The 26,814-nt window shown below is 44.2% G+C and overlaps 1 protein-coding gene across 11 annotated transcripts in view; it reads right to left on the bottom strand.

Moving 5' to 3' along the window:
• The window catches only part of DOCK7 (dedicator of cytokinesis 7), a 101,493-nt gene that overhangs the window by 17,665 nt on the left and 57,014 nt on the right, over positions 1-26,814 (bottom strand). For 2 of the 11 annotated variants that reach the window (XM_077278845.1, XM_077278846.1), the window contains exons 23-40: positions 26,296-26,388; positions 21,068-21,163; positions 18,778-18,918; positions 18,473-18,586; positions 18,217-18,387; positions 15,260-15,399; positions 14,144-14,313; positions 12,409-12,563; positions 12,149-12,331; positions 10,242-10,377; positions 8,666-8,762; positions 8,433-8,450; positions 6,315-6,411; positions 6,075-6,209; positions 5,730-5,882; positions 1,691-1,849; positions 1,235-1,335; positions 694-886 (exon numbers count right to left, since the gene is read on the bottom strand). In XM_077278845.1, coding sequence (XP_077134960.1) covers positions 694-886; positions 1,235-1,335; positions 1,691-1,849; positions 5,730-5,882; positions 6,075-6,209; positions 6,315-6,411; positions 8,433-8,450; positions 8,666-8,762; positions 10,242-10,377; positions 12,149-12,331; positions 12,409-12,563; positions 14,144-14,313; positions 15,260-15,399; positions 18,217-18,387; positions 18,473-18,586; positions 18,778-18,918; positions 21,068-21,163; positions 26,296-26,388 — 2,352 coding nt within the window. Of the gene's footprint in view, positions 1-693; positions 887-1,234; positions 1,336-1,690; positions 1,850-5,729; positions 5,883-6,074; positions 6,210-6,314; positions 6,412-8,432; positions 8,451-8,665; positions 8,763-10,241; positions 10,378-12,148; positions 12,332-12,408; positions 12,564-14,143; positions 14,314-15,259; positions 15,400-18,216; positions 18,388-18,472; positions 18,587-18,777; positions 18,919-21,067; positions 21,164-23,799; positions 23,887-26,295; positions 26,389-26,814 lie in introns of all 11 variants that reach the window. The other 9 variants (XM_077278848.1, XM_077278849.1, XM_077278850.1 and 6 more) reach the window with 6 other exon arrangements.

Here is a 26,814-nt window from a genome sequence, read left to right as displayed (position 1 = left end):
GCGGCTCCAAACCCTGCCGGACCCCGCTCTTCATAGGAGGTTAGTTAGTGGTGGCTTGCTGCCGGCCGGGGCAGCCACCTGTTCCTACTACGATATCTGCTGGACTCTGGAACGAAAGCAGAAACACTACGGACCTTCACTCATCCATGGAGGTAGGAAGATTCTGCTATTAACTAAAGGTCAAGCCTGTTTTTTCACTGTGCTATTTTTTTGCGCGTACCTGTATACACGTGGTATACTATTACGTTTATCTGGACTACTTATCTTAGCAGCAGTTTCCTGACTGACCTGAGGGTAAAGGGGGAGCCAGAGAGCTGTGACTGTGTAAGCACCGTCACAGATTGGTGATGGTGGGGGAATATCTGTATCCCCCCGGCTCTTGTTTCGTTACAAACACTTAAAGGGGTTGTTCCCTCAAAAGGACACAAATCACTGATCCACAGGAAAGGAGATAAATGTATGATCAACGGGGGTCTGATACCCACTTATCACAAGAACGGGGTCCTAAAGCTCCCTGCGTGACTGGAGAGGTAGTGAGCATGTGCGACCACTGTTCAATTCCCATCTATAGGACAGGTGGTCGCACATGATCACTACTGCTTCACTCCCCACAGGGGGCTTCTGGCCTGCTCCATTTTCAGGGGGTCTCAGCAGCCCTTCTTTACTATAGATATACTTTTCGTCTGTATTCACCTGGAATGTGACGCAGCCAACGGGGAGATACTTGCGGTCTTCTAGCATGCTGAGATACTCGGCTACCAGCGCAGCGGAGTGCACCAGGCACTGTGCAGATTCTGCGTGGTTGCTCCGTTCTGAGTGTTTTCCTGCCATATTTTGCAGCCATGTTAACCGCAGATCAGGTGATGTCTGATAGCCTTTGGCAATTCTAAAATAATGAAAAAATATATATATAAAAACCCAACAATGTGCCGCAAATCATGTAACAAATGTAACAGATTAATTTGTGTTTCCATGGTTACAGACTACAAACAAACCCTGTGTGTAGTCAGATCCCGCAGTCCTGCGTTACTCGCTTCCCCTGTCTTTAGGCAGCAAGGGAAAAAAAGACAGAGAGCGAATGGGGTGTACAAGATCAGACTACACAAACAGATTGTATGTAACCATATGGAGGCATTAGCATGCATAGGAGCTGCAGACACAAAACCATAGAGGGATTTCAATTTGCATAATTCTCAACGAATGCAAATGACAGCGGCGGTAAACACTTCGTCACCTGTACATGAGGTCAATCAGCATCTCAGGGTCCTCCTGATGTTCCTTCATCTTCACCGTGTCTGAGAGTATCATATGGAGGTTAAATACCAGATCCTGAACCTGAATACAAAAACTTCACATTAGTTAAAAAAAAAAAAAAAAAAAAGTAAAAATTAAAAAAAAAAAATGCTAAAATAAAAATGCCACAAATAATGTATGCGCCCAGAAGTCTCCATATCTGGAGGCCGCCATGCGCCACGAGAAAAACAAGAGCCACAATGTGCAAAGTGTGGACATGCCCTAAAAATCAATTCTCAGCTGAGACATTTATATCAAATCAGAAATGCAGGTCCGATAACAGGCACAGAACGGCAGAGTCCCACCGCGGCTGCTGGAAATAGATAGATTATGCCACATTCACTTCTATGGGAGATTAGGTTTGCAGCACCGTTCACTTCCACGGCCGTGAACGCACCTGATCTGGGAACGTTGTCTCGCGCAGCTCCAGATCCTCCTCGGCGTAGGTTAATATGGTCTTCAAGGAGCGTCTCAAAAACTCCTCGTTGAAATTCTGCGAGGTTCCCACCAGGGACGAGAGAGACATGGTCACCTGCATCTTCACCCGAGCAAAATTCTGCAAAATTCAAGAACAAGTCATCATACATGATAAAGTGAAAACGAGTAATAAATTCTGGATACATTAAAGGTCCAAGATACGACATTCATGCTCTCCGCTTGTTGTCAGTGAATTGTATCATTCTTACTTAGGGTACTGTCACACAGTACCATTTCCATCGCTACGACGGTACGATTCGTGACGTTCTAGCGATATCGTTACGATATCGCAGTGTCTGACACGCAGCAGCGATCAGGGATCCTGCTGAGAATCGTACGTCGTAGCACATCGTTTGGAACTTTCTTTCGTCGCTTGATCACCCGCTGACATCGCTGGATCGTTGTGTGTGACAGCGATCCAGCGATGTGTTCGCTTGTAACCAGGGTAAACATCGGGTAACTAAGCGCAGGGCCGCGCTTAGTAACCCGATGTTTACCGTGGTTACCAGCGTAAAAGTAAAAAAAAACAAACCGTACATACTCACCATCTGCTGCCCGTCAGGTCCCTTGCCGTCTGCTTTCCACTCTGACTGTCTGCCGGCCGGAAAGTGAGAGCAGATCACAGCGGTGACGTCGCCGCTGCGCTCTGCTCTCACTGTACGGCCGGATCTCAGTCAGAGCAGGAAGCGGACGGCAAGAGACCTGACGGGCAGCAGATGGTGAGTATGTACGGTTGTTTTTTTTTACTTTTACGCTGGTAACCAGGGTAAACATCGGGTTACTAAGCGCGGCCCTGCGCTTAGTTACCCGATGTTTACCCTGGTTACCCGGGGACTTCGGCATCGCTCCAGCGCCGTGATTGCAACGTGTGACCGCAGTCTACGACGCTGGAGCGATAATCATACGATCGCTGCGACGTCACGGATCGTGCCGTCGTAGCGATCAAAATGGTACTGTGTGACAGTACCCTTACACTTCAGGCTGGCAGCACGTCCTATATGAAAACCGCTGAGATGTTTGTTACAATGTGTCGGGCAAAGTAAATATTTAAGCACAGCCGCATATAAACAAATCTGTACAATGCTCCAGGCTCTTATCTACACTGATACATTGTAACAAACTACAGCTGTGTCATCAGGACGAGTTTTCAGCCTCTTAAAAACAATGAAAAATAGGATGGGCTGTATTCACTTTAAATGCACCAATTTTTTATTTAAAGGACCAGGCACCACTAAAAGATTGGACACAAATCTCTGCGATTGCCTTCTCTACTAAAAAAGTTGCAAAAAATGTCAGTGCTCTCAAATGTTGCTATAAATCAAGCAAACTGTGTCAGAAGTAAATTGCAAAATGCATAAAAAAAAGTAGAATCTAGTGTGTCATACCTTACTATCCCTGTGGGGGCGCTGCAGATTATACAATTGCAGCCATCATAGCATAGTGTGTGTGTGTGTGTGTGTGTGTGTGTGTGTGTGTGTGTGTGTGTGTGTGTATGTATATATATATATATATATATATATATATATATATATATATATATATATATATATATATATATATATATATATATACACACACACACACACATATATATATATATATATACATATATATACATATATATATACATATATATATATATATATACATACATATATACATATATATATATACATACATATATATACATATATATATATACATACATATATATATACATATATACACACACACACACACACACACACACACACAGAGTGGGGCAAAAAAGTATTTAGTCAGTCAGCAATAGTGCAAGTTCCACCACTTAAAAAGATGAGAGGCGTCTGTAATTTACATCATAGGTAGACCTCAACTATGGGAGACAAACTGAGAAAAAAAAATACAGAAAATCACATTGTCTGTTTTTTTTATCATTTTATTTGCATATTCTGGTGGAAAATAAGTATTTGGTCAGAAACAAAATTTCATCTCAATACTTTGTAATATATCCTTTGTTGGCAATGACAGAGGTCAAACGTTTTCTGTAAGTCTTCACAAGGTTGCCACACACTGTTGTTGGTATGTTGGCCCATTCCTCCATGCAGATCTCCTCTAGAGCAGTGATGTTTTTGGCTTTTCGCTTGGCAACACGGACTTTCAACTCCCTCCAAAGGTTTTCTATAGGGTTGAGATCTGGAGACTGGCTAGGCCACTCCAGGACCTTGAAATGCTTCTTACGAAGCCACTCCTTCGTTGCCCTGGCGGTGTGCTTTGGATCATTGTCATGTTGAAAGACCCAGCCACGTTTCATCTTCAATGCCCTTGCTGATGGAAGGAGGTTTGCACTCAAAATCTCACGATACATGGCCCCATTCATTCTTTCATGTACCCGGATCAGTCGTCCTGGCCCCTTTGCAGAGAAACAGCCCCAAAGCATGATGTTTCCACCACCATGCTTTACAGTAGGTATGGTGTTTGATGGATGCAACTCAGTATTCTTTTTCCTCCAAACACGACAAGTTGTGTTTCTACCAAACAGTTCCAGTTTGGTTTCATCTGACCATAGGACATTCTCCCAAAACTCCTCTGGATCATCCAAATGCTCTCTAGCAAACTTCAGACGGGCCCGGACATGTACTGGCTTAAGCAGTGGGACACGTCTGGCACTGCAGGATCTGAGTCCATGGTGGCGTAGTGTGTTACTTATGGTAGGCCTTGTTACATTGGTCCCAGCTCTCTGCAGTTCATTCACTAGGTCCCCCCGCGTGGTTCTGGGATTTTTGCTCACCGTTCTTGTGATCATTCTGACCCCACCGGGTGGGATTTTGCGTGGAGCCCCAGATCGAGGGAGATTATCAGTGGTCTTGAATGTCTTCCATTTTCTAATTATTGCTCCCACTGTTGATTTCTTCACTCCAAGCTGGTTGGCTATTGCAGATTCAGTCTTCCCAGCCTGGTGCAGGGCTACAATTTTGTTTCTGGTGTCCTTTGACAGCTCTTTGGTCTTCACCATAGTGGAGTTTGGAGTCAGACTGTTTGAGGGTGTGCACAGGTGTCTTTTTATACTGATAACAAGTTTAAACAGGTGCCATTACTACAGGTAATGAGTGGAGGAAAGAGGAGACTCTTACAGAAGAAGTTACAGGTCTGTGAGAGCCAGAAATCTTGATTGTTTGTTTCTGACCAAATACTTATTTTCCACCAGAATATGCAAATAAAATGATAAAAAAACAGACAATGTGATTTTCTGTATTTTTTTTTCTCAGTTTGACTCCCATAGTTGAGGTCTACATATGATGTAAATTACAGACGCCTCTCGTCTTTTTAAGTGGTGGAACTTGCACTATTGCTGACTGACTAAATACTTTTTTGCCCCACTATATATATATATATATATATATATATATATATATATATATATATATATATATATATATATATATATATATATATATATATATATTACACCTGCATCGTAAGAGAGGTGTGATCAGATCATTAGGGCCATCTTATATACTATGACATTCCAGAGCGGATGAACCTATAAAGAGGACCTGTCATTTGCAATAAAAAAAAAAAACAACAACATTTTTTTTCTACCTGTGTAAATGGCGCTGTTCTCCTGAATCCGGCGATGTTTTTCTTTTGTTCCTATGACCCTCCTTTCCTGAGTTATGGGCCCATCTTCATTGTATATAAATCTAGTCTTTTTAGTCAAGTGGGTGTCGTCCTCAAGACGCCCACTTGGCTACCAAGACTAGATTTATATACAGGGAAAAGAGGGCTGTATCTCAGGAATGGAGAGGCCCAGAATCAAAATCAAAACGTCATCGGATTCAGGAGAGCGGCGCCATTTACACCAGGTAATAAAATTACGCATTTATGGCACGTGACTGGTAATCTTTACAGAGGCTCCAAAAGAAAAACTACTGTACAGCCTGCTCCAGATAAAATCAGGACAAGATGGCAAAACTTACATTGCCAATTTCAAAGTTCTGCCTCATGAGAAGGTAAAGCGAAGCGCTGGCGTGTGACCGGATGGTACCGATGCTGCTGCTGCAGTGTCTGAGCAGCCGGAGGCACAGGTCGGCGCACTGCTCCGTCTCCTCCTCAAACAGCAGCTCAGGAAACTGGACGGTGAAAAAGCACAAAAAGGAGAAGGAATCAGGATAATTCAGAAAACAGAAGCTGCAGAAGACAGCCCGGCCTGAAAGACATCAGAGCTTGGTACATTGAGGTCAGTCTGCTGCATGTAAAGCCGGACAAAGACGTAATGGTCTCACCTGTAAAACAGAAGAATCTATAGTGGATATATTCCGTACCTTAGAAACCAATGCCCTCTGTGTGGCAAAGCAGTGCTGCAGATAGAGGGCGCTCTGGTTGCAGGCCATACTGTGCAGGAGAGTCTTCAGTACCCCTCCCAGGATGCTTTCCTTGGACTCTGTTAAAGACACCGTCTAGGGTTGTGGGGGGACAAAAAAACAAAGTTATGTGAGTAATTTCTAACTCTCCAACCAGGACCAAACACTTTTACCATCCACCCTCCATAGAGGTCACCTCACCTGGACGACTATCTCCAGAGTGTCCAGGATGATCAGGTTGGCCTCGGTGGCCAGGTTGCCATCTATAAGGGCCTCATGCTCCAGTTCTGCTCTGGACCTAAAGGTGGGAGACGAGATTTTTATACAGGAAAGAAGCAGTACGTTAAAATTCTGTGTGCGTGGAAGCAGGGGCTGATCAAATGTACTATGATTTGTAGTTCAGCCTGCAGTGTAAAGAATGGTGGATTTTATTGAGGTAGAAATTGCAACAACTGTCGTAATTGTATTTCTTCTATTAGATTTTTTTGGGGGTGGGAGTGGGGAGAGATTTATCCTAATGATATAGTGAAGGGTGACATTAAAAGAAAACTAGGAACCAAAAAGAACGTTCGCAAAGTGTCGTCACCGCACGACTTCTGCTATGTGTGAACTTGCGGCAATTGCAAGGCAACCGTGCGAGTGTTATCAGAAACCGCAGAAAATCTTGTACTTTAGGATTAATATTCCACAATGTAACTTATGTCAGAAAAGACGAAAAGCAAATGGGAAATGTCACATTCCATGTAACGTCCGGCATGCAAGCAGGGTTAGTACATCCAGCCCACGGCACAGGTCATTCACCAGCACAGCACACCGCCATAATGACAAAACTGCGCTGTACATGATGGGAACTATAAAGTGATGTGTCCATAGATTGCATGTCCTCCATCAGTCCTATTGTATGCCACAGTATGTGACTGCACCAGCCGAATAGTGAGTGCAGCTCTGGAGTATAATACAGGAGGAACTCAGGATCAGTAATGTAATGTATGTACACAGTGACTGCACCAGCAGAATAGTGAGTGCAGCTCTGAGATATAATACAGGAGGTAACTCAGGATCAGTAATGTAATGTATGTACACAGTGACTGCACCAGCAGAATAGTGAGTGCAGCTCTGGGATATAATACAGGAGGCAACTCAGGATCAGTAATGTAATGTATGTACACAGTGACTGCACCAGCAGAATAGTGAGTGCAGCTCTGAGATATAATACAGGATGTAACTCAGGATCAGTAATGTAATGTATGTACACAGTGACTGCACCAGCAGAATAGTGAGTGCAGCTCTGGGATATAATACAGGAGGCAACTCAGGATCAGTAATGTAATGTATGTACACAGTGACTGCACCAGCAGAATAGTGAGTGCAGCTCTGGAGTATAATACAGGATGTAACTCAGGATCAGTAATGTAATGTATGTACACAGTGACTGCACCAGCAGAATAGTGAGTGCAGCTCTGGGGTATAATACAGGATGTAACTCAGGATCAGTAATGTAATGTATGTACACAGTGACTGCACCAGCCGAATAGTGAGTGCAGCTCTGGGATATAATACAGGATGTAACTCAGGATCTGTAATGTAATGTATGTACACAGTGACTGCACCAGCAGAATAGTGAGTGCAGCTCTGGAGTATAATACAGGATGGAACTCAGGATCTGTAATGTAATGTATGTACACAGTGACTGCACCAGCAGAATAGTGAGTGCAGCTCTGGAGTATAATACAGGATGTAACTCAGGATCTGTAATGTAATGTATGTACACAGTGACTGCACCAGCAGAATAGTGAGTGCAGCTCTGGAGTATAATACAGGATGTAACTCAGGATCTGTAATGTAATGCATGTACACAGTGACTGCACCAGCAGAAAAGTGAGTGCAGCTCTGGAGTATAATACAGGATGTAACTCAGGATCAGTGGTGTAATGTATGTACACAGTGACTGCACCAGCAGAATAGTGAGTGCAGCTCTGGAGTATAATACAGGATGTAACTCAGGATCAGTAATGTAATGTATGTACACAGTGACTGCACCAGCAGAATAGTGAGTGCAGCTCTGGGGAATAAAAAGGGATAAGTAATGTAATCTATGTACACGGTGACGTTTTATGTAAATTTACTAATAAATGTAGAAGTAGAATTGTCCGGAGAAGATAAATCGGAAATAAGACAAACAACATAATTCTTGTTATATAGAACATACTGAATAAACGATGACTAACGTCAGATCTCAGGCCACAGGTTACCACAACATATGAGGACCCATAAAACGCAGATAGTTACGGAGCGGGACACACACTACAGACACTGTACCTGCAGGGTTTGTGGCTTCTAAATACACCGTGCATGTGGAGAGACAACCAAAAGCAATCATTAGGATGGGGGAGAGGCGGCGCCATAATGGGTCTGGACTGGGGGAATATGCTCAGTGCTGTGTCATTCACATATAGGATCATAAAGACCCTTCTAAGTCAGCGGGGTCCGGGAGACCCCTTCAGTAATCAGTAATGGGGCAATGACAACACTTGGGTGAGCGGGGTCCGTACTTGTCCATCTTGTCGGTGTTTTGCCTCCAGTGCGTCATCTCCTTCCTCCACCGCAGGTTTTCCTGGCTTCCAAAAGCACTTCCAGATGGGCTCCGCTCTGCCAAGAAAAGTGCAGCTTACTCAGCGCTTCTAAGGCACAGGGCACAACATGACACGTAATAAATCTGCAGGGCGCCAACAGCTGGTGATTTACCTCTGCACTTTACACTAAATCAGAGGCGTGGCAGAGGAGAAAAAGCTCCCGCCATCAGCTCAACGAGGGCGAAAACAAGTCTCCTAGACTCCTACTTATTAACCGAGTAAGGACATTACATGAGTTATGGGGGGGCGACACTGAACGCCTCAAATAAAGTAAATATGAGGAGCTGTACCCCAGGGGGCATGACGGGAGTGACCAGAGAATAGAAAAATGCTTTGGAAAAATATTTGGTTAATAATAATAATAATCTTTATTTTTATATAGCGCTAACATATTCCGCAGCGCTTTACAGGTTGCACACATTATCATTGCTGTCCCCGTTGGGGCTCACAATCTAAATTCCCTATCAGTATGTCTTTGGAATGTGGGAGGAAACCGGAGTACTGGAGGAAACCACGCAAACACGGAGAGAACATACAAACTCTTTGCAAATGTTGTCCTTGGTGGGGTTTGAACCCAGGGCTGGGTTCAAACCCCACCAAGGACAACATTTGCAAAGAGTTTGTATGTTCTCTCCGTGCTTGCGCTGCAAGGCTGCTGTGCTAACCACTGCGCCACCGTGCTGCCCAGGTTAAATTGTCATTAGCATTATTAGCTGCTATGATGTCTCCCATACACAGCACACAGACATGATGGATTCCTCATCATCTGTCTCTAATTAGAACATTATTCAGCAGTACTAAGCTGTGTAACTGTGCACCCAACACTAGTGTGGAAGAAAGCAATGGCAAACAGCAGGATGGAGGACATTATTCAGTAGTACTGAGCAATGTAACAGTGAATCCAGCACTAGGGTAAGATAAAACTCTGGAAAGCAGCAGCATGGAGAATATTGTTCATTAGTACTGAGCAGAGTAGCTGTGAATCCATCACAAGTGTGAGATAAAATAGTTACAAGAAAGCAGCTGCACGGAGGACATTATACAGCAGTAATGAGCAGTGTAGCTGTGAATTCTGCTCTAGAGTCAGACCAAAAAATTACAAGAAACTGCAGCAGGAACGGTTTCATGCACTTTGCTGTTTTCTCTTCCTATATAGACTGCACTAGACACATGCAGTCCCTCTTGCTTTAATCAAAACGGGGTTTTTTTGTATGTAAAAATCTTGATTTTTCGTACCATCTTTTCTTATTTTGTTTGCAGATTTCTCCTATTTTTAATTTATTTTTCTGTGCGCAATATAGAAAAATATTATGGGCAGCTGGAAACCATCAACAAGCAGCAGCTTCCAGAGCTATTTAGGACTTCCACTTTATTCTAAATATGTTTGGTGACAAATTACTTAAGAAACTTACTTAAAAAAAGTCAAAACTTTGGTGTTCACCGCCCCTATTCTGAGCCCCCACTCATCCTGCAGTGTTGGCCTGGGCAGACCTACCAAGCTGACCCCGGCTTCTCCTGACCATCTCCTGCCTGGCCCCGATGCTCCCGAGGATCGCCTCCTCCAGCTTAGCTCTCATGTCTTTCGATTTCTTGAAGGTCAAACTGTTCATTCGTTCAAAAGCCTTCTTGCCCTGAAACGGAAGAAATCAGAGTTTAACCTCACAAGGGCCGGGCGATCGCTCATTTTTGCGCTTTTATCTTTTTTCTTCCAAAAGCCAAAACTTGTATTATTTTTCAGACAACACATCTACACAGTGTTGTTGTTTTCCATTACGTTATTCACTTTACTATAGAAAGCACAAAAAACTGGAAATAAAATGTATAAAGGAGCATGGGTGAGCAATGGTGGGAAAAAAAAAATCAATTCGGCTTTCCCCCCCCCCCCCCCCCCAATGTTCATTGTGCAATAAAAAAATATTAATGATCTGGCAGCAAGATTCTCCATGACGATTATGGCTATACCAAACATGATATATATAGATTTATCTTCCTCCATGGAGGAAAACAAGCTGCCGATAATACTGGAGGGAAGAGGAAAGTGCAGAGGCCATAGCAGCGGAATATGTCAGAGCCTGCCACAGACTAAGAGGAGACTGATAGGTCATGGACCTCTATACCCCACCCTGGGCACGTGCCTATCCTCTAAAAGGAGCCCGATATATCCTGGACCTCTATATGCCTCCCTACCCCCGTCCCCCTATTTTTTTCATTTGCTTTGGCAATGCTGACATGTACTTAGTCCTGCCAATAAAGCTCATTTGAATTGGAAAGAGATAAAGAGAGCGAGGGAGAAAGAGCGAGGGAGAAAGAGCGAGAGGGAGGGAGAAAGAGCGAGAGGGAGGGAGAAAGAGCGAGAGGGAGGGAGAAAGAGCGAGAGGGAGGGAGAAAGAGCGAGAGGGAGGGAGAAAGAGCGAGAGGGAGGGAGAAAGAGCGAGAGGGAGGGAGAAAGAGCGAGAGGGAGGGAGAAAGAGCGAGAGGGAGGGAGAAAGAGCGAGAGGGAGGGAGAAAGAGCGAGAGGGAGGGAGAAAGAGCGAGAGGGAGGGAGAAAGAGCGAGAGGGAGGGAGAAAGAGCGAGAGGGAGGGAGAAAGAGCGAGAGGGAGGGAGAAAGAGCGAGAGGGAGGGAGAAAGAGCGAGAGGGAGGGAGAAAGAGCGAGAGGGAGGGAGAAAGAACGAGAGGGAGGGAGAAAGAGCGAGAGGGAGGGAGAAAGAGCAGTCTGACACTGTCTGTTCTGTAGAGATCACTTTTCAGCAGTCTCATTATCATCACAGGCACAGACAGGTAACAACTAAACAAAGACAGGATAGGATCCACCATTCACAACAGCACACTCCCCCCCTTTTCTGCGCAATGACCTCTGCCCACGTCACGGAGCATGCCCACAACACCACATTAGAGGTCAATGAACTGCAATCTATTGCTTCCTACATTATGTGGCTGTTTTAAAGCAAAATGTCATACTCTTGTTAAAGGGGCTGTCCACCTTTAGTACATAGCTTTTTTTCTCCCTGAATAAATGCATTTGAGTCTAAAAATTTTTGCAATGGGTTATTTTTTTTTGTAAGCATTTTACACTGTTTGGCCTCTACAAGCTCTTTGTTTCCTGCACATTCATCTTTGATGTAGTCTGTGGCCATAAATCAGCTGAAAGGAGCTCAGAAAAAGAAGATATGAGATACAAACTCATCGGATGGATTCTCAGTTAACTCTTTCTGTAACCAGCAAAATACAACGTGAAAGGCAAACTGTGCAAAAAAAATTTAAAGACGCCCAATCAAATTTTTTTTTTTAGCCCAAAATAAATGGGTTAAATTAAAAAAAAAAAAAAAAAAAAATTGTCCCCAAGAAGGCGGACAATCCCTCTGACAGCATCTCAGGCAAGATGGCCCATGTATCGACTCACCTTGTACTCGAAGCATGAGACACAGAGGTAGAGCAGATCGAGCAGGCGGTTCAGCTGCAGGATGGACAGGTCGGTGAACCATTTCTGCAGCACAATCTCATCCGCGTTCTTCAGGACCCAGAGGAGGCAAATTAAGAGGCTGCGGCTGGATTCTGCCGAGAAGGACGAGTGCTGCCGAGAGGGCTGAGAACAACAAAAGGGGTTAAAAAAAAAAAAGAATAAAATAATAAAACTAAAATGAAATAGTAAGAAGCGCTTACTTGTGAGGTCAGTAAGAAGCTGCTGGGTCTGGTCAGCTGCGGGACGGAGGTCCCAGCGATGGCCATGGCCACCGTCTGACTGATCATGCTCCCGCCATCGCCCTCGTGCTCCTCTCCTGCCCCGCAGTTGGGTCTTCCTCGCTGGTTGTGAGATTCTGTCATCAAAGAAGTTCATATTAAACTCACCTCTGGTGAAGCCCCCAAACCTCAGCGGGGGTCGCTCTGTGATCCCTGCCAAGCTCTGCAGTTATTCCCGCAGCTGTGATATGTCGTATATCTGTGACCACTGCAGGCAATCCCTGGCTTCAGCGATGAAGCTGCTACAATAGTTCTGAGGTCAATGATTGGCTGCAGCATTCACATGGAATTATGGCACACCACTGCGGCAGAAAATGTAACCAGGACTGGCAGGAATAACCTGAGCACCAGTACAGTCATGTTTATTAACTTGCTCTCATACAGATTTATACAGCCACCACTAGGGGGAGCTCACTACAAAGATTTATAGTGTCATCACTAGGGGGAGCTCACTACATATAGATTTATACAACCACCACTAGGGGGAGCTCACTATATACAGATTTATACAGTCACCACTAGGGGGAGCTCACTACAAAGATTTATACAGTCATCACTAGTGGGAGCTCACCACATAGATTTATACTATCACCACTATGTAGAGCTCACTACATGCAGATTTATACAGCCACCACTAGAGGGAGCTAACTAAAAACCGATTTATACAGCCACCACTAGGGAGATCTCACTACATACAGATTTATACAACCATCACTAGGGGGTGCTCACTACATATAGATTTATACAACCACCACTAGGGGGAGCTCACTATATACAGATTTATACAGTCACCACTAGGGGGAGCTCACTACAAAGATTTATACAGTCATCACTAGTGGGAGCTCACCACATAGATTTATACTATCACCACTATGGAGAGCTCACTACATGCAGATTTATACAGCCACCACTAGAGGGAGCTAACTAAAAACCGATTTATACAGCCACCACTAGGGAGATCTCACTACATACAGATTTATACAACCATCACTAGGGGGAGCTCACTACATACAGATTTATACAGTCATCACTAGGGGAGCTCACTACATACAGATTTATACAGCCACCACTAGGGAGATCTCACTACATACAGATTTATACAACCATCACTAGGGGGAGCTCACTACATACAGATTTATACAGTCATCACTAGGGGAGCTCACTACATACAGATTTATACAGCCACCACAAGGGGGAGCTCACTACATACAGATTTATACAACCATCACTAGGGGGCAGCTCACTACATACAGATTTATACAGTTGTCACTAGGGGAGCTCACTACATACAGATTTATACAGTCACCACTATAAGGAGCACACTGCGTACAGATCTATACAGCCACCACTAGAGTGAGCTCACTACATACAGATTTATACAGTCACCACTAGGGGAAGCTCACTACATACAGATTTATGCAGCCACCACTAGGGGGAGCTCTCTACATACAGATTTATGCAACCACCACTAGGGGGAGCTCACTACAAATATGTACAACCCTCACTAATATCAATTATAATGATGTATGTAGCTAGCTCCCTCTAGTGGTGGTGATTTTTAATGCAGACTGTATCAGAAAAGCCAAGCTCTGACCATTAATAGGAAGCGACATAATAATGAATCTTATAACAAGTGTCAATGACCGGCATACGGTACCTGTAAAATCGTACAGCTGAGGTACAGTCTCCATTATGATGCCAATCAGAGGAAGGTAAAGCATGGCCACTCGGGCTTTTACCTCGGGATCAGCATAGCGAGGATCAGAGTCGTGGGTGGATAGCAGATTGTGTACCATATTGATCACCTTCTTATGCAATCCAAATAACCTGAGCGAGGAGTGTTGTAACCGCAGTTAGTGATCAGCGCAGAGCAAACATCACTGTCTACAGAGTATTTATGCAACGCCATGTTCTCAGGTAACCCCACGATGTCCAGGGCCCCGAGCCGGCCCGTCCGGACACCCGCAGCTGTTCTCTTATATTTACTATATTCATGCAAAAACCAGCAATAAAACAAAGGCTCCTGGACAGACCCCTTTAAGACTGGTTTAACCCTTTAGGGATGCGGCCAATTTTAGAGTTTTATTTTTTTCTTCCCCTTCTAACAAGAGCCATAACTTTTTATATTTTTCCGCCTATGTGGCCATACGACGGCATGTTTTCTTTGGGACAAGATGGATTTTCAGATGACACCATTCACTTTAATGAATAATGTACAGGAAACAAGGAAAAAAAAGAAAAAATTCAAATGGGTGCAAAATGGTTTTAAAAAAAAAAAAAAAAAGACGCAATACTGCTATAATTCTTCGGGTTTGTTTGTACGGTCGTTCATTGTGCAGGAAAAGTGATCAGGTAACGCGATTCTCCAGGTCGGAGCGACATCGACAACAACAAAATTTGTTTTTTTTTTGCTATTATTTTAAAAGCTTACAAAAAAAATCTGACCTTCGTAGGAAAAAAAAATGTTGGTGTGCGTCACCATTTACTGAGAGCAGATAATGTTATTATTTTGACTTTGCAGCTTTCAATATCTGTTTTTTTTTTCTACTAATCTAGAACAAAGCCAAAAGTCAGGGGGCAAAACCGTAGCTGACCCTCCGCAGCGCTCCTGAGCGGCAGCCGCTGCCCTGTGCACCCGCATCACAGTATATATAGAAAAGATACAGGAGGCAGCCGGGTCACTGAATTGTGTGGGGTTTTGCAGGAATATCACAGTCCTAACATTTATTGCTGCACCACAATGGTCTCCCCTTCCCCCCTCGCGGCCGCTCACCCCTCTGCATCAGGATCCACGATCACTGCAAGTTCAGTCAGCACAAGTCCTGCCAAGTAATGCTGCTGGCGGAACGGCACGGACAGCTCAAACATATTCGCAATCTTTTGGTCTTGGATGTTGGTTGAAAACCCAGAACTCTAAAGAGACAGATCATTAAATAAACATCAAAATGGGATCACACCCAGAATAACGGCGCACATCATAATCATCAGAGCCGGCAAACAAGAGCGTCACCAGACAAGTCCCCGAAATAATAACATCCCCGTAAAGAGAGGGAGTTACATCCTGTATTATACTCCAGAGCTGCACTCACTATTCTGCTGGTGCAGTCACTGTGTACATACATTACATTACTGATCCTGTACTGATCCTGTATTATACTCCAGAGCTGCGCTCACTATTCTGCTGGTGCAGTCACTGTGTACATACATTACATTACTGATCCTGAGTTACCTCCTGTATTATACCTCAGAGCTGCGCTCACTATTCTGCTGGTGCAGTCACTGTGTACATACATTACATTACTGATCCTGAGTTACATCCTGTATTATACTCCAGAGCTGCACTCAATATTCTGCTGGTGCAGTCACTGTGTACATACATTACATTACTGATCCTGAGTTACATCCTGTATTATACCCCAGAGCTGCACTCACTATTCTGCTGGTGCAGTCACTATGTACATACATTACATTACTGATCCTGAGTTACATCCTGTATTATACTCCAGAGCTGCACTCACTATTCTGCTGGTGCAGTCACTGTGTACATACATTACATTACTGATCCGGAGTTACATCCTGTATTATACTCCAGAGCTGCACTCACTATTCTGCTGGTGCAGTCACTGTGTACATACATTACATTACTGATCCTGAGTTACATCCTGTATTATACTCCAGAGCTGCACTCACTATTCTGCTGGTGCAGTCACTGTGTACATACATTACTGATCCTGAGTTACCTCCTGTATTATACTCCAGAGCTGCATTCACTATTCTGCTGGTGCAGTCACTGTGTACATACATTACTGATCCGGAGTTACATCCGGTATTATACTCCAGAGCTGCACTCACTATTCTGCTGGTGCAGTCACTGTGTACATACATTACTGATCCTGAGTTACCTCCTGTATTATACTCCAGAGCTACATTCACTATTCTGCTGGTGCAGTCACTGTGTACCTACATTACATTACTGATCCTGAGTTACATCATGTATTATACTCCAGAGCTGCACTCACTATTCTGCTGGTGCAGTCACTGTGTACATACATTACATTACTGATCCGGAGTTACATCCGGTATTATACTCCAGAGCTGCACTCACTATTCTGCTGGTGCAGTCACTGTGTACATACATTACTGATCCGGAGTTACATCCGGTATTATACTCCAGAGCTGCACTCACTATTCTGCTGGTGCAGTCACTGTGTACATACATTACATTACTGATCCTGAGTTACATCCTGTATTATACCCCAGAGCTGCACTCACTATTCTGCTGGTGCAGTCACTGTGTACATACATTACATTACTGATCCTGAGTTACATCCTGTATTATACTCCAGAGCTGCACTCACTATTCTGCTGGTGCAGTCACTGTGTACATACATTACATTACTGAGCCTGAGTTACCTCCTGTATTATACTCCAGAGCTGCACTCACTATTCTGCTGGTGCAGTCACTGTGTACATACATTACATTACTGATCCTGAGTTACATCCTGTATTATACTCCAGAGCTGCACTTACTATTCTGCTGGTGCAGTCACTGTGTACATACATTACATTACTGATCCTGAGTTACATCCTGTATTATACTCCAGAGCTGCACTCACTATTCTGCTGGTGCAGTCACTGTGTACATACATTACATTACTGATCCTGAGTTACATCCTGTATTATACTCCAGAGCTGCACTCACTATTCTGCTGGTGCAGTCACTGTGTACATACATTACATTACTGATCCTGAGTTACATCCTGTACTATACTTCAGAGCTGCACTCACTATTCTGCTGGTGCAGTCGCTGTGTACATACATTACATTACTGATCCTGAGTTACATCCTGTATTATACTCCAGAGCTGCACTTACTATTCTGCTGGTGCAGTCACTGTGTACATACATTACATTACTGATCCTGAGTTACATCCTGTATTATACTCCAGAGCTGCACTCACTATTCTGCTGGTGCAGTCACTGTGTACATACATTACATTACTGATCCTGAGTTACATCCTGTATTATACTCCAGAGCTGCACTCACTATTCTGCTGGTGCAGTCACTGTGTACATACATTACATTACTGATCCTGAGTTACATCCTGTATTATACTCCAGAGCTGCACTCACTATTCTGCTGGTGCAGTCACTGTGTACATACATTACATTACTGATCCTGAGTTACATCCTGTATTATACTCCAGAGCTGCACTCACTATTCTGCTGGTGCAGTCACTGTGTACATACATTACATTACTGATCCTGAGTTACATCCTGTATTATACTCCAGAGCTGCACTCACTATTCTGCTGGTGCAGTCACTGTGTACATACAGTGGGGGGCTTTCTGGGATACTCTAACTTTTCTTCATGTTTTTGCCCCCATAATCATTTACAGTCTGTAACGTCCTCTTTTCCATTGTATGGCCTACATGGACCCCAGGGGAATCCCAGAACCTTTCTTCATGTCATCACCCTCCTGTATTGCCACTTTTAATCACTGACTATGGTTCTAAAGTGGATCTCAAATTCTGAAAATCTTCTTTTGTGGATTTTGCTGTAGATTTACTCCGATAGCGATAAAGGAAAAAATAATTCAGCAGACTTTACAATGTGCAATTCCACCAGCAGCTTTTATAAGATGTGCAGACATACATGAAGAGTTGCTTTTTGCCTTTATTATGGAACGGATCCTTTAGATCTCACATCATGGCGTGTGCATCACTGACCTGGGAGGTTGCGGAGGACACGGAGGGTGAAGGAGACGATGGAGGGGTCAGCAGGCTGCAGGGCAGGTTCAGCGTGACGTAGTGCTCGTGGCTGCACACGATGCGCAGGAAGTCCAGCCGCAGCGACACCAGAATGCTCGGGTTGGGCAGAATATGAAGCTTTGATGACACCTGATGGAAATGTCATCAGCACTTCAAGATGTATTTAATTTGTCTTCTGTCTACATGAAGATTAACGTCACAACTATGGATTTACCTGCTTGAAATAAGCTTTCACCAGGCTGAAGACGAACCCTCGGTCCATGATGGACAGCAGGCCATTCAGGAAGAACGCTAGGCTCACGTTCAGTCTCTCCACCATTTCTGTATCCTGAAAACCAGAAGAGAAAAAAGGAAATGATATGTATAAAAACGCAACAATGTAACTAAGTGATTAAGCCGGACACAGCACGTTGCTACAGAGCGATGTTCCCCAAAATCCGGATCATTAGCTGGTGCAGAAGCAACAACCCCCATCATGGCTCCTACTGACACGCAGACGTGGCGCGCTGCCGACCTCACCTTCTGGAACCGAGTGACGATATCATTAGCCATGGTGCTAACAAGAGCCGAGATGTCATCCATGAATCGCTCAGGAAACCGGTGCTTCCGAGGGGAATCCAGCTTGTCTGCAAAGAATAGATGATGCACCATGCTCTTCACCTGTAACACACGGCAAACACAGGAGACCCCTCTATAACACCATTAGGTAGGAGGCAGACATTACTGTGCACTAAGGGGAAAGGCATGTATACTTTATGTATATTTATAATCTGCAGTCACTGTATACATACAGTGCCTAGCGAAAGTATTCGGCCCCCTGGAACTTTTCAACCTTTTCCCACATATCCTGCTTCAAACATAAAGATACCAAATGTAAATTTTTGGTGAAGAATCAACAACAAGTGGAACACAATTGTGAAGTTGAACGAAATTTATTGGTTATTTTAAATTTTTGTGGAAATTCAAAAACTGAAAAGTGGGGCGTGCGATATTATTCGGCCCCTTTAACTTAATACTTTGTTGTGCCACCTTTTGCTGCGATTACAAGTCGCTTGGGGTTTGTCTCTATCATTTTTGTACATAGAGACTGAAATTCTCGCCCATTCTTCCTTGGCAAACAGCTCGAGCTCAGTGAGGTTTGATGGAGATCGTTTGTGAACAGCAGTTTCCACCTCTTTCCACAGATTCTCGATTGGATTGAGGTCTGGACTTTGACTTGGCCATTCTAACACCTGGATACGTTTATTTGTGAACCATTCCATTGTAGATTTTGGTTTATGTTTGGGATCATTGTCTTGTTGGAAGACAAATCTCCATCCCAGTCTCAGGTCTTTTGCAGACTCCAACAGGTTTTCTCCAAGAATGGTCCTGTATTTGGCTCCATCCATCTTCCCATCAATTTTAACCAACTTCCTGTCCCTGCTGAAGAAAAGCAGGCCCAAACCTTGATGCTGCCACCACCATGTTTGACAGTGGGGATGTTGTGTTCGGGGTGATGAGATGTGTTGCCTTTACGCCAAACATATCGTTTGGCATTGTTGCCAAAAAGTTCGATTTTGGTTTCATCTGACCAGAGCACCTTCTTCCACATGTTTGGTGTCTCCCAGGTGGCTTGTTCCAAACTTTAAACAACACTTTTTATGACTATCTTTGAGAAACGGCTTTCTTCTTGCCACTCTTCCATAAAGGCCAGATTTGTGCAGTGTATGACTGATTGTTGTCCTATGGACAGACTGTCCCACCTCAGCGGTAGATCTCTGCAGTTCATCCAGACTGATCATGGGCCTCTTGGCTGCATCTCTGATCAGTATTCTCCTTGTTTGAGATGACAGTTTAGAGGGACGGCCGGGTCTTGGTAGATTTGCAGTGGTATGATGCTCCTTCCATTTCATGATCACTTGCACAGTGCTCCATGGGATGTTTAAAGTTTTTGAAATCATTTTGTATCCAAATCTGGCTTTACTCTTCTCCACAACAGTATCACGGACCTGCTTGTCGTGTTCCTTGGTCTTCATGATGCTCTCTGTGCTTCAAACAGAACCCTGGGACTATCACAGAGCAGGGGCATTTATACGGAGACTTGATTACACAGAGGAGGATTATATTTACCATCATTAGGCATTTAGGACAACACTGGATCATTCAGAGATCCACAATGAACTTCTGGAGGGAGTTTGCTGCACTGAAAGTAAAGGGGCCGAATAATATTGCACGCCCCACTTTTCAGTTTTTGAATTTCCACAAAAATGTAAAATAACCAATACATTTCGTTCAACTTCACAATTGTGTTCCACTTGTTGTTGATTCTTCACCAAAAATTTACATTTGGTATCTTTATGTTTGAAGCATGATATGTGGGAAAAGGTGGAAAAGTTCCAGGGGGCCGAATACCTTCACAAGGCACTGTACATTACTGATCCTGCATTATACTCCAGATCTGCACTCACTATTCTGCTGGTGCAGTCACTGTGTACATACATTACATTACTGATCCTGAGTTACATCCTGTATTATACCCCAGAGCTGCACTCACTATTCTGCTGGTGCAGTCACTGTGTACATACATTACATTACTGATCCTGAGTTACATTCTTTATTATATCCCAGAGCTGCACTCGCTATTCTGCTGGTGGGGTCACTTGGTACATCTAAACACTGAACATGTAAGAATGTGGGGGAATTTTTAGTCTACAGAATAGTGATTTCAGCACTGGAGTATAATACAGGATGTAACTCAGGATCAGTAACTGAGTGAATACATTTACTAAGTTACTAGAAATTGATGACTGAAGTTGTTTTTTTTACTCACCATCAGCTCAAAAAAGAACCAGGCTTGCTGCAACGTGGCCTCCCGCACGGCTCCGCTGCAGACCACCCACTGTAATGCCAGCTCCTCATGGAAAAGCTAATCAAAATAAGAAAGTGAATGTCACGACAAAGTCTGCAATGTAGCAGAGGAAAAAAGGTAAAAAAAAAAGGGAGAAAACAAAACAGAAAAAAAAAATGACAAGACTGAATGTTGGATGCAAAACTCATCACAGCACAATGCAAGACAATGAGCGCTCGATGTCAGCACCACGACAGGCACAAAACACACAACATCTACCTGCACGTCAGCTGCCAAATAACCGCACTCTCTTATCTCCACCATAAAGTCATGGCCAAAAGTGTTGGCACCCTTGAAATTGTTCAATTATTTGAAGTATTTCTCCTAGAAAATTGTTACAATTACACATGTTTTGTTATACACGTTTATTTCTTTTTTTTGTGTATATTAGAGCAACATAAAAAAACAGAGAAAAAAAGGCAAATTTCAAGCATGTGATGCTCGTTCAAACTCACCTGTGGCAAGTAACAGGTGTAAGCAACATGAAAATCACACCTAAAGCCAAATAAAAAGGGGAGAAGTTGACTCAATCTTTGCATTGTGTGCCACACTAAGCATGGAGAACAGAAAGAGGAGAAGAGAACTGTCTGAGGACTTGAGAACCAACATTATTGAAAAATATCAACAATCTCCAGGTAACAAGTCCGTCTCCAGAGATCTTGATGTTCCTTTGCCAGGGATACGCAACATAATCAAGAAGTTTACAACCCATGGCACTGTAGCTAATCTCCATGGACATGGACGGCAGTGAGAAAATGATGAAAGGTTGTAACGCAGGATATTTCTGATGGTCGGATGAGCCCCATTCGAAGTCCAAAGAAATTCAATCTGTCCTGCAGGCTCAGGGTGCATCAGTGTGAGTGCAAACTATTTGTCGATATTTTAATTAAATGAAACGCTACGTCAGGAAACCCAGTAGAACTCCACTGCGGACACAGACATAAAAAATCTAGACTGCAGTTTGCCAAAATGTACGTGAGTAAGCCAAAATCCTGCTGAGAAAGCGTCTTGTGGACAGATGAGACCAAGATAGAGCCTTTTGGTAAAGAACATCATTCTACTGTTTATCAAAAACAGAATGAGACCTACAAAGAAAAGAATACAGTACCTACAGTCAGGTATGGTGGAGGTTCAAAGAGGTTTTTGGGTTGTTTTGCTGCCTCTGGCACTGGGTGCCTTAAATGTGTGCAAGACATCAAGAAATCTGAAGATTACCAAAGGATTTTGGGTCACAATGTAGTGCCCAGTGTCTGAACGCTGTGTTTGCGCCCTAGGTCATGGGTCTTCCAGCAAGACGATGACCCTAAACATACTTTAAGAAGCTCCCGGAAATGGATGGAAACAGAGTGCAGGATATTCTGAAGTTGCAGCAATGAGTCCGGATCTAAATCCCATTGATCACCTGTGGGGAGATCTTACAATTGCTGTTGGGAGATGGCACCTTCACATATGAGAGACTGGGAGCAAAAAAAGAAGATTAGTGCTCCAAAATTCCAGCTGAGAGGTGTAAGAAGCTTGTAGATGGTTATAGGAAGCAATTGATCACTGATATTTATTTCAGAGGGTGGCAACCAAATATTAAGCTGAGGGTGCCAACAATTTTGTCCGGCCCATTTTTGGGGCTTTGTGTGAAATTTTGTCAAATTTGCCTTTTTTCTTTTTTTCTATTGTGTTGTTCCAAAGGAAATAAACATGTGTATAACAAAACATGTGTAAGTGCAATAATTTTCTGGGAGAAATACTTCATTTTCTAGAATAATTTTAAGGGTGCTAACACTTTAGGCTATGACTGTATCTCTCATTTAAAGGGGCAGACCACCTCTTCCACTGGGTCTTTGGATCGGTACCATGCTTGAAAGGGCCGGTGGTCCTACTGCTGGGAGAACACTATGATGAGCCGCTATAATGTAGCTCTGCATGACAGCCGCCACTCATCACCATCCTCTAATACCCAAGTAAGGTGCACGACATTTGGGCTTCAGGGAATCCTTGTATTCTCCGTGGAATACCAATTCTATCCCACATTTTGGAATTCTGTAGTGTGGAGGTTCCTCAATTACACCTCCTGAAAATACCTTATTAATTTGGTAAGTGTTAACCCTGTATGGGAAAGTTTCCTGGCAACGATCAGAGTGAAGGAACACGCTTATAACCCGGCCATTACAGTATACTACAACTACTGCCACAGCGGCTACTAAGAGGCCACTTATTACCAGGAGCCTAAACACCGGGCAACCAAACGTGCGCATGTCGCCGTCTGAACCCCCCCATTGCCACCCCAACACCCAACCTCCACCCATCCGGTGACAACCAGCACCCAGTTATTAAGTTTTCAATACATTTCCAGGCAGAACAGCAGCGGGATGGCACAACACAAGGAATTCTATGCAAAGAATGTTCCAGTATTGTTACTAAACCAGAGAAAAAGTTTTGGAACTTTGGAAAACTTTGCGTCACTGTTTTTTTAAAATTTGTCCACTTGATTCACTTTGACGGCCGCTGTCTGCAAGTTAAAATGATGGCGCCCAAAAGTTACAGAGCCGTGAATTCCTGACCGCTCCAAGACACAAAACAACTGCCCAGAAACCGTAGTCTGATCTCCACCGATTCAGCTTCTGATCTCGGCCTGGAAGAAGTCGCTCTGGGAAATCTACCTTTTTGGTTGGTAACCGTCCGGTTATAGTTTGTAAGAAACTTGACGTCTCGGTGTGCGAAGACATGCGGTTACAGCGCTCCGCGGCCTGGTGGGGATGAATGAAGCGGGACACTGCGTTACACTCCGGCTCATAAATCCTGGCTCCGATGGATGTGGTCAGGTCTGTACATTAGTGCTAAGTACCACCCAACTTTATAAAATACACTCCCCTCGGGAGAGGACGCCGAAAAGAAGAAAGGGGGCTGATTATTGTGCGGCACGGTTAGTCCAAGCGATGCAATCACAGGGGCAGTCAGGCACATGCAGAGTAACGTGCAGCTGGTAATCATCAGGGATGTATTGGGGGTGCACACAGAGGGTCCATAAGTGACTACAGCCAGGACTGAAGGGATAGGGGGTCTGACCATTACCATAAATCATAAATATGGACTGCAAATGTGTCAACGTTTCTAGTTATTATTATTGTGAATGGAAGCTAAAGGGGCTCTCCTGCTCCTCTCACTTCCACATCAGGGGGCGCCGACGCGCGTCTGGTAGGAGGCGCTGACGCACGTCAGGTAGGTGGCGCTGACGCGCGTCGGGCAGGAGGCGCTGACACGCGTCGGAATGGCAGCCATTACCACCAGTCCTATTAGAATAGGAAGCATGAACGTGTCCTGGCACAAGTCAGTAGATGCCCAGTGGTCAGACCAATCTGTAAGGATTCTCCGATGCAACTCGCTTCCATATACAAATGTGCTGATGACTCGGCATCGATAGGTGCGGGATATGCACACGGCCATACACGTGACCTGGCATCCATCGACACAGTCATAAGCGCCTTTTGATGTGGAAGTGAGCTGCGCCGGAGAATCTGCACACAGCAGAGATAGGATTGGTCGGAGTATCCTACTCCTGGAAACCCCATTGGTCCCATGAAAGGGACTCTGAAAAATATCAGATAGGAGCACTGGCCGCGCATGCGCTGAGCCGCTCCATCCATCCTCTATGGTACTTTCGGAGGTGGTGAATTACAGCTCACGGCTTTTTCCTACGAAGGATGAATGAAACCAAGGAGCGCACAAAGGCCATATCTGCATCCCATAAGTCAGACACTTACTGATATGCCCCATCGGAGTTGAGCAGTGCCATCTCGTGCGCACCTCCGCTCCGTACATCCATCCATACAGCAGATGAGGGGGCTGTACAAGGCCACTTGTAGAAATGGCGCCACCTGTGTCTGTGTGGTCGTGTCTGGTACTGCAGCTCAGTCCAAATTATATTAATGTATTTTCTTAATAATTTTGCACAAACACCTGTGAGCCCTGCAGAAATGACCCAAATGTGTGACTAGTAATGGATCTGCCCCCCCCGGCAGCAATGACAGAGCGTGCACACAAAAATCACATGCATCACAGGACGCGGACAATGTGGACGGACAGAGGAGGAGCGACCCCCAGATTGATGAGGGTGATATTCACATGCAGAGGCAGAAGTCACCATTTCCAGATTCATTTAAAGCAACAGTCTCATTTTTGTTGTTGTTGTGAGTGGGGGGTAATATAATCCAATGATGAGCCATTTAAAGTCCCAGCTGCCGCTCTGCATTGCCGGGTCCCTCCATGTATTACACAATCGTTATCATTTTCAGGGTTTTGCTCCAATTGGGAATGATCAGCAGCTATCTTTTTTTTTTATCGGGGGCCTGAGAGACTCAGCGGTGACAATCGGACCGCCCAACCGCCATGAGACAACCCCTTTAATAGAATAAACGGCTCTCCAGCTTGCTGTCAGTGAATCGAAACATTCTCATCATTTTTGCAATTGGGTTTGATTACAAACGTTGCACCTATTGTCTTTTACAGGCTCTTTGTTTTCTGCACATTGCTGGTTCTTTAACGAGTTAACTAAGAATCTGCCGGAGAGTTCGTCCTTATGGAGATTTTGTAACTTCTGTTTTTTTTCTGAGTTCCTCTCAGTTGATTTATAAACACAGACCACATCAAAGTTGGGACTGAACTTTGATGTGGTCATAAACCAACCGACAGAACCAGAGAAGGCAACAGGTTAATTGACCAAAAAAAAAATAAGAAAGAGCTCGCTGATGTATTCTCAGTGAACTCATTATGCAGCCAGCAATGTAAGCACAATATCAGGTCAGGCGAGAACATTCTCACAACCTACCTGTTGTCTTCCATGTTCCTCTCAGTTGATGTATGACCACATGAAAGTTCAGCTCAGCACTGATGTGGTCCGCGGTCAGAAATCAGCTGAGGGGAGATAGACGAAGAAGGACAAGCTCGCTGACAGAAAGCAGGGTTTAGTAGAAAGATGAATAGAACCGCTTTGGAAAAAAAAAAACTGTTGCTTCCCAGAATCCTTCAGGATGACGATACCGCCATTGAGATCTGACACCGTAAGACCCCCACCCAACCCCCCCATATAGAACCACAAGCAAGAAACCCCCAACTATAAAGAGGAAGAAAAGAAAGTCGCCGCTCCGCAGAAACTCCACCTGCACCGAGTCAGCACCGGGGCTGCGGTCAGTCCCCCACTGGGCAGCCTTGGGACCCCCCGTGTTGACCCAGGAGTTGGATCGATCCAAGCCCTGATCACATGGCCGCGGCGGCAAGCGGGAAAGGAAAGATGGCGTTACCGGGTACAAAGGATCAAATTAAAGGCAGGAAGGTTTCAGCAAGCGCCGAGGTCATTAGTGTGGTTAACAATTAATAACGATACATGAAATCATTAACATTAATAAACCACTTCCATCGCTGAACTGTCACAAATATAAGATTTTATATAAAAAAAAACAATAAAAACACAGAAAATGTTCAGCGAACAATTAAAGGGGTTGTCCACTACTAAACTAAACAACCCTTTAATAACTGCTCCAACATGCGCTACATTTATCTCTCGGATCGGCGCCTTTTCTCCTCGATCAACTCACTGTGGCCCCTTTTAAAAGGTCATGTGGGCATGGGTTATGTTATGTGACCGCTGCAGCCAATCAGCGTGCTGCTGATCGACTGCA

The sequence above is a fragment of the Ranitomeya variabilis genome, chromosome 8 (assembly GCF_051348905.1).
Source record: "Ranitomeya variabilis isolate aRanVar5 chromosome 8, aRanVar5.hap1, whole genome shotgun sequence".
Classification (NCBI taxonomy): Eukaryota; Metazoa; Chordata; class Amphibia; order Anura; family Dendrobatidae; genus Ranitomeya; species Ranitomeya variabilis.
The sequence above is the reverse complement of the archived record's forward strand: the minus strand, read 5'-3'. Positions and strand labels throughout refer to the sequence as shown.